We start from the raw sequence: 12,122 nt of genomic DNA on the forward strand, positions 1-12,122 counted from the left end.
CAGGTGGAGGCACCTGAAGGAGGCTGTGGCCTGCGGGAAGCCCACACTGGAGCAAGATCCTGGCAGGCCCTCTGGAGAGAGGAGCCCACGCCAGAGCAGGTTTGCTGACAGGACTTGTGACCCCGTGGGGGACCCACGCTGGAACAGTCTGCTCCTGAAGGTCTGCACCCCGTGGAGGAGACTCACGTTGGAGAAGGTCGTGAAGGACTGTCTCCCGTGAGAGGGACTCCATGTTGGAGCACGGGAATGATAAGAGGAGTCCTCCCCCTGAGGATGAAGAAGCGGCAGAGACAACGTGTGATCAACTGACCGTAACCCCCATTCCCCGTCCCCCTGTGCCGCTGAGGGGGTGGCAGAGGTTGAAGCTGGGAGTGAAGTTGAGCCTGGGAAGATGGGAGGGGTGGGGGGAGGTGTTTTAAGATTTGATTTTATTTCTCATTCCTCTACTCTGTTTTGCTTCGTAATAAATTAGATGAATTTTCTCTCTAAGTTCAGTCTGTTTTGCTTGTGACGATAATTAGTGAGTGATCTCTCCCTGTCCTTATCTCGACCCACAAGTTTTTCATTATACTTGTTCTCCCTGTCTAGTGAATGAGGGGAGTGATAGAGCGGCTCTGGTGGGCACCTGGCCCCCAGCCAGGGTCAACCCACCACAAAGACAAAAGAAAAAATAATCTGATACTTGAAAAAATAAAGTCCACCACTGAGAGATTAGACAAAAAGCATCTCTAAAATTAATACGTCTTAAAAGATACATAGAGCATTCCTTTAGGAATGGCATACATCTTTAGCATTTGCCTGGCCTGTTTTTGAATTATCACATAAAAAACTGTCAATATTTTAAAGTATTATTAACTATCTAATAATTTTATTCTTCAAGATAGAAGGTAAGTGTTAGAAAGATGGAAAGTACAGAATCAGACTCCAATACTATGGTATTTCAGTAAAACACAGAAAAGCAGTATTTTATCGACAATCTCACCTGTCTGTTCATTATGATACATTCTTCCTTTTTAATGTCATTACAGACTACATATTCAATGCAGAATATATCAAATCATAACATACCAAAGGCAATCACCCTTCACTCTTTCAGTAAAGATGAAGTTATAATATTAATTTCCCACTTCAAATCATATACAGAACCACCAAGAGCACAGCTGATACAATCATAACATGGACCAAAGACTGCCTCGAGGTACTTGCGAGAGGAAACACTCATTACTTCCTTGTTTTCTAGGAGCTGAGATAGGAGCTTCTAAGACCTAGATTTTGAGGTAGAAAACTACATGCAGGGAATTGCCTGAATGAGCAAAAGTTTATGCTGTTCCTGTGATTCTTCACCTCAATACATGTCATGTCTTAAGAGAAAAAAAAAGACTTTATGGCAAGAAAGGTCCATCTCCCTCTTATTCCCATGGTAATGTGTCTGAACTCTTTATACTTGATCCTTTTAAAAATAAATTAAAAAACAAAAACAAACAAAAAAATCCCCTGCTTCTGGAAAGCCAAAATAGTCTTACTGGTACTTCAATAGCGCAAGTGCTGGCTTGTATGATTAAGTAACCTGTGGAGTTCTTAATAAAAGACAATTATAATTCCGTTTTCATAAAATGTTAAACTATATCTTGAAACTATGTATGTGAAAACTAACATTCAGATAGAAATGAGCTATTTCTAAACTTCAACTTTAGTTACTATGGAAGGACTGGACAAACTACTTCATGTTCTTATTTTCTAAGGTATGCGAGCTAAATTCTCTTTTTACCAAGGTCATCTACAGTCAAAATGCAGTACATTTAACAAAGTCACTTTTAGGTTGCTTTTTTAAGTCAGAATTGACAAATATTGCTACCACTTGGCTTTGACAAAAATTCTCTGTAACCTAATCAAAGCAACTTTTAAAAAAGAAAGTTACAGAAATCAGATACACTACGAAAGGCAAAAAAGGGTGCATTTAGGATTAAAATTCTAAATATGAACTACATCAAATTCCTTTAACAAAAAACTCCAAAGCTTCCAGCCCACTAGCAGGAATGAAGAAACCAGGGGAGCACCCAGGGCTTTCAGGCTCCCTGCCACACGCCCAGGAGCGGGGCTGCAGGACTGGGGTGACTGCCTGGCCGTAGCAGCCCCTCACCACTGCAGTCCCCCTGGCCGCTACCCCAGAGGGCGAGCAGGGCTGGCAGCACTGAGGCAGACTTCTGTTGGAAACCCCTCTGTGTCCTATCAGGAATTTTCAAGGAATTCATTAAAATTGATTACACAAAACATCCCACAGGAAAAAATGCCAATCGTGTTTTGATCTGAACATTGCAAATAAAACTGACCATAGAGCACTGTGCTAGGTAAGAAGCTCTTTACAGCCTACCCACTTCCCTCGGCCCACTCTCCCCCTTTTCTACTGTAACGGGGCTACAGCCTGCCTAGGCTATTCTAGAATAATGTCAGTTTTGAGTTCCTGATGCACTTTTTAGGATTTCAAGGTCTGGAGAGGAGCTTTCAGCGTTCCTGCTCTAAATATTGAAGCCTAACTTTGATGCCCTCATTAACTAAGTATCATCACTCCCCACATCTAAACAGACAATGATATGCCCACATTCACCACCAAATTTATATTATAATGCAGTGTCAGAAATAATTTTAAGCCATTTGTCAAGCAGTATTTTGGGGGTTCACACATCTTCCCTGACAGCTTCTACTCTACTGGTCCCTGCAGAAAAACGAGTACCCATTACGGTCTGCATACCTTAGACCATGGAAAGAACTGCAATCTTCTTTTCTCACCTTTTGAGGCACTGGATTATCTTGTCACTACATTTATTTATCCTCTTTCCTTTTCTCTAGGAAAGAACTTTCTCTTTACCCAGCATGGAGATAATAGCTGTGATTATTTTTTAATTTGTAATGCTTCTCTCCTACAGAGCTTTACTCACAATTTCAAAGGTTTTTGTAACAGACAGTAATAGAAATCTAGTGCTTTTTCTCAATACGTGATGCTATTCTATTGTCAAAAGTATACTTGAAGATATTAGAAACTCTTCTCAGGATCATCACAGCATTAATGGTTAAGCACATAGCACAATCTTCTATTATGGTTGGCCAAGATACACACAAAAAGATTTCATTACTTTTAATAATAAAATTCTATTTCAAAATACAAAAATCAGCAGAGCATTATCTCAATATGTGACTTAGCCACATCAGTGCCTTATTAAAAATACAATTCATTTCAGCTATTGAAATGCTTCTCAACCCTTACCCTCCCACAGTTATTACAGTGTCATATTTTGTGGCAAGCTTGAGTACTACCTTTGGGGTATTATAGGAACGCCTGATATCCCATTTCTTAATAAGCCTTCATTTTCCAATTGTATGGAAAAGATGATGCTGAAGTTGAGATACTAATCACAAAAGAGGTAAGAGGTGCAAATACCTGTGTCCTATCAAAGGACAGAGCCATCTTTGGCAACACCTCTTTTTATTACCAAATCTCCAAGCTCTTTACAGTTCCAGAACCTGTGAAACATCATCTCCTTTAATCTAGGGAAACTAAGGCACAAACACTAACCCACTCAGATTTACAAAAGAGGTCAGCCCTCAGAACCAAGTTTCAAACAGGAATGAAATAAGAGTGAGTTTCTCAAGGCTTCATGAAGTTAAAATTTCTAAGAGCTTAGTATGCAACACACTGAACTTCTGTGAGGATCAGTGGCTGCATGGCTCACAGCCGCAGAACTTACACAGAATCGAGGCATCTACTCGCTGACTACATCTGAGACCACAAACCTTACTATCCTTGGTCATCTGCACAACCTGCAATTCACGACCATTAAATATTCTTTAAGTCTTCCAGAACACCTACGTGTCCAGTGATGGTTTCCCCATCCCACAACACACTACAAGGGCTAAGCAGCTCATATGAGCTCCTTTAGACTCAATAAAGAGGCATCCCTATGACTAACACCACTTCCATCCCAATTTAGGAGGTGTGCCCAGGAAAGATCTAACATATTAACAACACACAGTTCATCATATAATGCAGCAGAGTCCTTCACATTAAAGGAAGCATCACAGGGTGTTACTCCCTATTTTTGAAAGGAAAATTAGCATAGGCCCTGAATTTAGTTCTTATACCTTTTCATCAGTGCTCTCATCATCCTAAAACAGATTTAAATTTACATTTCTAACCTTGCAAATAGGACCCTGGCTACCACGTTGTCACCAGTTACTGTTTAGCTGAAAATACTGTATGAACTCAGTTGCTTGTGAATGCTTCAACTAGACAATGTGCACTGTTCAAAACCATAGAAAAGTAGTTACAGCTACATGGCATTTATTTTGAGATGGGAAAAACTTCACTATATAAAACAAATTCCTTAAATATGCCCCAGGTATTGATTTAAGATTTCCTGATGTTCAGGCAGATGTCTGAACAAGTATTAATAGAGATCAAAATGGTATACACACACACACACAAACTAAAAAATTCCTTCAATTGGTCAAAAACCTGTATTGTCTTTTAAAGGGAGACACCAAAAGGGAGTTTTTTGGAGGGGAAAAGAAGAAAATCCCAGCTCTCTTCAGTGGCACTGAGCATCAGTAACCTCCAGGCCACCAGTTCCAGCAACAACTGAAGGTAGTTAACAAATGGTTGCTGTTGAGTCCTAAGGAGTTACATTTTTTAGGATCACTCTTTGTATAGCAAATGTTCATAATCAAGAAAAACGCATTAGAAATCCTATCCTTGGCAGACTCAGTAAAGAATAATGACACAGGAGGAACACAGGAATTGAAGGATTATTCACTGTAGCACCAGAATTTTTGACACGAAGAAGAGAGAAAGTAAACAGGATGCGGTGTGAAACACTAAGTTGCTGTATTTCTGAAAGGGATTTCCTGGTCAGAAAAAAGTGCAACGTGGAACGTGCAGCACACACTGGTACATTCCATATCGCCACAAAACACCAGCCCGATTGCACACACACCATGCAGGTGCAGTGGCCATTTGTCTGGCATGTCTAAAAGCTTTCAGAACAAGTTGCCAGACATCTGGAAATGCTAGACAAAGAGCCAGAGCCCTCAAACTCTTCTCACACAACACTGCCAGGTGAAAGAGAGGGCTATCTCCAATGAAATCTAGATGCATGACAGCCCCAAGTATAATTCATATGGGATTATTAAGGAATAAATGTTCCTTAGCATGCTCCTACGTAAATATTATTACTCTAAGATAAGGATGCCTAAGGGTGCCTTCTTCCTGCTGAGCGTAATTGGTTACACTTATACAAGTCCTAAGCAAGCAACAGAGGTAGGCATGTAGAAGATGAAAAACAAGTAAAGCAATGTGGGCAAATAAAAGCTTGTCTAAACATATGTAGGTTCTTGCTGAATTGTTTTGGAATAAGAAAGTCCAAGTATGCAGGGATTCAGGAATAAAAGCTCCTTGCCCCTACCTACCATAACCCATGGTCAGAGAGGTTTTGAGGATGCTCTAAGTGTCCATTCATCCCCTATAGTCAGTTCAGAGTAATAAAACAAGGAAGTAATGTAAGAAGAGGTGACAGAAAGAGTAGCAGAAGTAAAACCAAAACCTATGAAATCTCCCTAATGAGATAAGTAAATCTAGTACTTAATAAGTCATCCTCTCTGCGCACATTATTTCTCTTTGCTTAAAAATTCTAAGAATTTTCCTTTCTCTGTCACTTGCATGGTACAACAAGAAATGCCGCGCTGGAAAGGCTGAACCCTGCATGTTGCTCAACATTATTTTTGTCACACTTAAGACTGCTAATGAAGGTTTGAAGTGAGACTATTAATGTGCTGCCTTTTAACTAGCTTTTGGTTTTGTTATTTTCTGTTGTTTTTTAATGTATGGAATAGGTACTCATGATACAAAATAACATTTTTGACATGCAAATTTGTGACTGCTTTGACTAAATACAAGAAATCAAAAAATACAAGGAAAATACACCCCCTAAGAGCTCTAGTATCGTTTAGAATGAATACAACCCAGTCATAGGTGCTTTTCTTGTGACAGGAACAAAGATTTTTCTGAAAACAACCTCCTTCCTATGACAGCATCATGCCAGAATCAACAGCTTCTCCAAGGAAAAATAAAAGGTGGGCAAAAGTACAGAAGAAACAAAGGGAGAAGGTTGTTCTGTGGTGTTACAAATGCCTACAATTAAAGTTAAAAGGATGAAAGGTAAAATACACATACGGGACTGAAACTTTTTGCATAACTGGAAGAATACAAACCCTGTTTCTTTCAGAACAACATATTCTGTAACCTGTGTTGAAGTTGTTGGCTCCATGGGAAAGGGCTCACATCCGAAATATCATTCTAGGTGATCTCAAGAGAGGTCAAGCCCTGAGCTAACACGGACACTTACAAAGTGTCCTGGTAGTGAAGCAGGTAGCACAATTTGGGTGGGATGCTCATTGAAGACAGTGACACAGCAAGGCTGAGCCCATCTAAAAGCTGCCCAGGACCGCAGGGCAGAGTGCCTGCTGAGGCCACCCGGCTCACTCCTTGCAGCCCTGCTGCCTGCTCATCCCCTCATGCCACCTTTGGGTTCCTGTCCAACAGCACAAGTACACCAGTGCAGCTCTCCAACTTGAGAAAGCCACTCACCTTCTTGCTCAGGTTAGTTTTCATGGATTAAAAAATTAGACCAGCTCCCTGTGCAGTTGCACAAACACCAGAGCCAGTGGAAGGGAGGAAGAAAGGAGCCCCTTTCAGGAGCCTGAGCAGTGAGTTCGGCCATCTCATGTAACTGCACCCTCAGACTAAGTTTCAACTCGTTCCTTCTGCACACTGCTCTACGTCATCATTTCTCACTGCATCAAACTGACATCCAATCCTTAAAACGTGTCATGTAAAGTTGTCATTAAATCTTACGACAGGTAAGTAGCACGTAATTCCAAACAAGCCTATCTGGCTCATTTTGAAAGTTTATCAAATATTTTACAAGATGACCATACATCTGCATTTGTGAAAAGCTATAGGGCATACAGCAAGAATGTGTTCGGCCTCTCTGTACAGTCAATCTTTGACCTTGTCACAGCTGTTATTCAGTGTATCCTGAATGCAGGATAAAACAAGAAAGTTAAAAAAAAAGAAAAGATGACTGACAAAAACTAGCAAGTCCCTGTAAGGTATCTGTGCTACACCATGGACCACCTGTGTTTTATTTTGTATGTATAAATGTTCTAGATATAAACTATGACTGAAAGTTTGGTAAGATTTTAGTGACCTACCTTTTTATATGTTTATAAAGTATATTTAATCCTTGTGTGCCTTTTCTTTTAATAGCAAACGTTCTAAATATATTCACAGTTTATGAGCTTTACCTTTCAACATTTGAAATACTACGCCATAGGGAACTTTTTGTAGGAAATGTGTTTAACAACAAACATTAGTTTTACCTCCCAGAACAATTTCATTTGATGAAAGAAAATGTTCTATGCTTTTCTAAAACACATTATCTGCACTTTTAGAGTTTCTATAGCTGTGCAAAAATCCATTAGAATTTAAAATTGAGCCTTAACTAAATCACAATTATCATACAGTTGTTACAATAAGCATTAGTTTGACAGCTATGCAAAAATACAAGTTAAACTTTTGTGATGATATTTTTAAGTCTCCCACTTATGTAATTTTGCATATGAACTATCACTCTAACCAATTATCTTAGATTAGCTGCTATAAATATAGGCCACACTAACCAAATGTAAAGAACCATCTTGAATTAAATGATATAAACCCCCATATGCTTGGGTAAGGCAGTGACGGACAAAGATTACCAGGCATAAAGAACCTTTAGAGACCACAGCAATCGCCATAACATTTAAAACAAGAACAAAATAATTGTGATTGACATTCAATCATGTGTAGCAGAAGATCTGAGTCTTAGAGCTGTGGTAAAAACCAAAGAACAGCGAGATCCCTCCACTAGTAAAAATCCTTCTCTGAATGAAGCCCTAGAAGTACCCCCAAATCAGACATGCATCAACCAGAAACCTCACCCGTTATCAACTATCTCCATTTCTCTTTCCAAGCAATTATGACAGTCTCTCAAACTATTCCACATTCACCTGTTTTCTGAAGACCATGTTTTTCTCGAGCAAGTAACAAGTAAGCATGACATACGTATTTGCTATTCAATACAGGACTAACTGTAGACTGCGCCACAAGAAGAGAGGGTTTCAGCACAGAAGTAAGGGTTTAACAGCTACAGAAAAAGGTCAAAAGTGGCAGCATTCCCATATAACCATCAGAAATTCCTTCAAGATGCTAACAGCCCGCATAAGGGGGGCAGGGGGGTGAAGGGAAGGGGAATGCAGAGGACAGGAGCACCCCTTTCAGCTCCCCCTTACAGGGATGCCATGGCTGCACTGTCCAAGCATGCTCTTCAGTGGGAGTGATCTCTGTTCAGTTAACACAGTGATTCAAGTGATTTCCATCAGCTCCCATCCTGTTTCCCTATCTTTTCATATTCCATGGGAAAAGTTATGTCACAGCAGGCCTGGTAGCAATGTCCTTATAATACTTCACCACACGTTTCCTTTCAGTTGATAGGAACAGAGCCATTGCACAGACAAAACAGTGCCTGCAAGAAATAAGGAGCAGGATAAAAACCAGATGGCTGAAGTTAAGCGCAGGAAGACAGGAGCAACGCTTGTAGGGAGGAGAAATCATTTTGATGAGCCGAAACTGTGAACATGGCTCTCCGCACAAAAGGAACATAGCCTGCCAGGACACGGCCTCCAACAGCATAAATATGAAATGAAATTTGAATGAAATATCGTTATCTATATCACCTAAAGGCTGAATTCTTCTCAAGCAAGTACCAGATGAACACGACACACATTTTTTTAATTTAACATCAGGCTAACGCAGCTTCAGCTGTTTAGATGACTACCTGTCAACCACAATCAAAACCACTGTTTTGAAAAATATTAAATGATCTGTAACACAAGTCAAGCACATTGACAGCATATTCCCTTACAGTACATCTATACCTTCACGATTTGCATCCAGGCTAGTACAAGCCTTGGCAGTGATAGGCATGACCTTTATATCCCAACTCCCCAGCAACTGGCTCCATCCATCCAAAGACAAACGTTATCAATGACAGAGGAACCAAAAACACTGATGCAAGCCCAGACTGTATTTAACATTGTGTCCAACATGGGTCAAATCTTTAAACCTTGCTGAAGGCAGGGTATTTTAATCCTTATTAAAATGACATGAACTCTAAGAACCCAGCACAGGAGAACCTCAAGCACAGTATTGATTCATAGTATTTTCTCTGTCCTTGCTACAGTTAAAGAAAAAAAAAAAGTTAAAACATTTCAGTCAACACATTTAAAACATATCATTCATCACCATCTACACAGCCTCCAGATGAAACTTTGAAGAACTGAAAGCAAGGTCTTCTTGACATTGCTACCTAAAGCATAACATAAATATTATTATATCAAGAAAGGATTCAGTGATACTAATTTGATTTTTTCGATTAACAATCTGATTGGCAAAGGCAGCAGGCACTGATCCAATGAGCTTCTGCACAGCACTTGTCTTGGGACTGTTCTCCATGCCGTTTCAACTAAGGAATTCCCAAAATATACAATTAATATTGCATTAATACAGCAGCTATTAAAAAGATTAAAGTTATATTTGAAACCAGGGAATATTTTTTTAATAGAGAAAATAATCATCAAGCAGTTGTGTTTCTTCCAAGATCTGAGAAGGATCCACTCTTGCTCGTGTACTACATATTCTTAAATGACCTGGAAAATCCATACCTTCTTCATGGAACAGATAGCATGATCCTCGATAGATGAGAACTGGTGAAAGCAATGTCGAAAGGACATGTCACTGACTTCCACTAAAAACAACAGTGCAACATGGCCAAAAGTAGTTCGACAATTAGGAAGAAAGATTAGAAAGAACCGTAGGAGACCTCGTTTTTCCAGGTGGGCAACTCTGCAGAGAACCCAGCTAAACACAGCTTCATGGAGCAAGGGTTTGGCCAAAAAACCTAACCATCCTTGCAATTCTCTGTGAAACAAGGAATCTAGAGCCTCATGCCCCAGGGAGGTCCTATTATCTTCTTACTTAACATTGATTTAATTGCTTCTAAAATGCAAAGTCCACAATTCAGGAAGGGTGACAATAAATTGGAGGGGGTCCAGAAGACAACTGAGAATAACTGAAGTAAAATAAAAAAAAAAAGTTTCATAACAAGCCTCAGAAGATTACTTATTTTTCTTAATAAAAAGAATACAAAGCAAGAAATTAATCAAAATTCGTAAGAATTTATACTTGGGAAAACATGAGTTATAATGGGATTTTCAGTGTCAAGGAGGCTATAGCAAGATTCAGTTGCCAGAAACTAAAGGTAGCCCTCTTCAGATCAGAAATAAGAAAGAAAATACACATCAGCCACTTGTATACTTTACCAAGAACTGTGCTGAATTTTGCCTTGTTAGAAGTTTTTTAAATGCACCTTCTACAATGTAAACTCTAGTTTCAAACACAGATTGGGGGGGGTGGAAAGTCCTATGGCCTGCATTATGAAGAGGTCAGACTAGATGATTGCAACAGTCCTTCTGACTTGATAATCTATTAATCTTATCAGACAGATCAGAATACACGCCTGACCACTTTCAGAAACAAATGCAAAGTCATCTATAAGTGTACCTATTTTGACGGTATATTTTTAGCCTGAGACTATCTTTTACCTTTAAATGTCGAGATTGGAACTGCAGATACATCAAGCTAAAGACATAAAAGGCAGACGCCAACAAAAATCTCATCACCTAGAAAACACTCATTTTAGTTGGCAGAATTATACCACCAAAAAGCAATCCGAAGCCAATAAGATACCCTGCCTTTTTTCTGCACTTCCCGGAACTTTACAGAACTCTCCATGGGACTGAATCGCTCCAGACAAGTTTTAGCTGAGAGGAGGCTCCGCACGCCCGAGAGCAGCGCTTTAGAGGAGAGAGGTTAACCAGCCTTAACAGAGCGAAAAACAACGGAGAAATAAAGGGCGAAGGAAGATGCTAGCGCGGCGCCAGCCGCCACCACCGACCCGAGGGCTGCCGTCGGCCGGCGCAGGGTGAGGTCGCCCGGTACCCCAACGTACCACGGCCCCGCCACCCGGCCGGGAGCAGCATTGTTCCGGCGAGCAGCACCGGTGCCCACGGCCCCGCACACGCGGAGCACTCCTCCCGCCGCGCCGCCGCCCCCGAGCCCCGCTTCCCTCCCGGAGCCGGGCAGGGACGCGTGAACTCTTGAACCCGCGCCGCAGCCCAACGCGAGCCTCCGGGGCGGAGAGCGGCAGCAGCGGCGGCGGCGCGCCCTGAGGAGGAAGACCGCCCGCCCGCCCCGCCGCCGCGAAGGGCCGCGGGCCGCCGGCGCCCGGGGACGACGGGGAGCTCGCCCCCCGCCCGCCCGGCTCAGCGGCCGTGCCCCCAGACGCGGAGGCCCGGCGGGAGGCGGCCCGTCCCCCCGCTCCCCCCGCCCCGACTCGCCGCTGGGCCCCGTTCGCCCCCGGCCGCCGCCGCGGGGACGCCCCCCCGCCGCCCGGCCTTGCCCCGCTAGAGGGGACGCCTCGCCCGCCTCCCCTCCCGGGCGCCCTCAGCCGCCCGCTGGCCAGGCCCCGGTCCAGACCCCGGCCTTTCCTGCCGCAGCCCCCCGGCGGACCCTCCTCACCTGGGCTTGAGGCTGCCGGCGCCCCGCTCGTAGGCCCAGGAGGCGGCGGGCTGCGCGGCGGCCGGGGCCAGGGGGTCGGCGAAGCTGGGGGTCGTCGGGTAGTTCCTGTCCATCATCGGGGCAGGGCGCGGGGCCGGGACGGCGGGGGCTCCACTGGGGCCCTGAGCGCAGGGCGGCGGCGGCAGGGACCGAGCGGGGCGGGTGGGAGCGGCCCCCCCCTGCCTCATGCGGGGCGGGCAGCGCCGCGGCCCCCTCCCCGGCGCGGGCCAGGCCGCCGCGTCCCGGCCCCCCTGCCCTGCCCTGCCTCCACTCTCCTCCCCTCCCGCTCAGCTGCGGGCGGCGGCGGGCAGGCGGCTGAGGGGAGCTGCGCACGGCGGCGGGGGCTGCGCGGCGG

General features: G+C 43.4%; 1 protein-coding gene across 2 annotated transcripts in view; it reads right to left on the reverse strand.

The window, feature by feature from the left end:
* The window catches only part of QSER1 (glutamine and serine rich 1), a 52,594-nt gene extending 40,639 nt beyond the window's left edge, over positions 1–11,955 (reverse strand). For both annotated transcript variants that reach the window (XM_075755265.1, XM_075755266.1), the window contains exon 1: positions 11,729–11,955. In XM_075755265.1, coding sequence (XP_075611380.1) covers positions 11,729–11,955 — 227 coding nt within the window. The remainder of the gene's footprint in view (positions 1–11,728) is intronic.
* Between the last annotated feature and the right edge of the window lie 167 nt (positions 11,956–12,122).

The sequence above is a fragment of the Balearica regulorum genome, chromosome 5 (assembly GCF_011004875.1).
Source record: "Balearica regulorum gibbericeps isolate bBalReg1 chromosome 5, bBalReg1.pri, whole genome shotgun sequence".
NCBI classification, from domain to species: Eukaryota; Metazoa; Chordata; class Aves; order Gruiformes; family Gruidae; genus Balearica; species Balearica regulorum.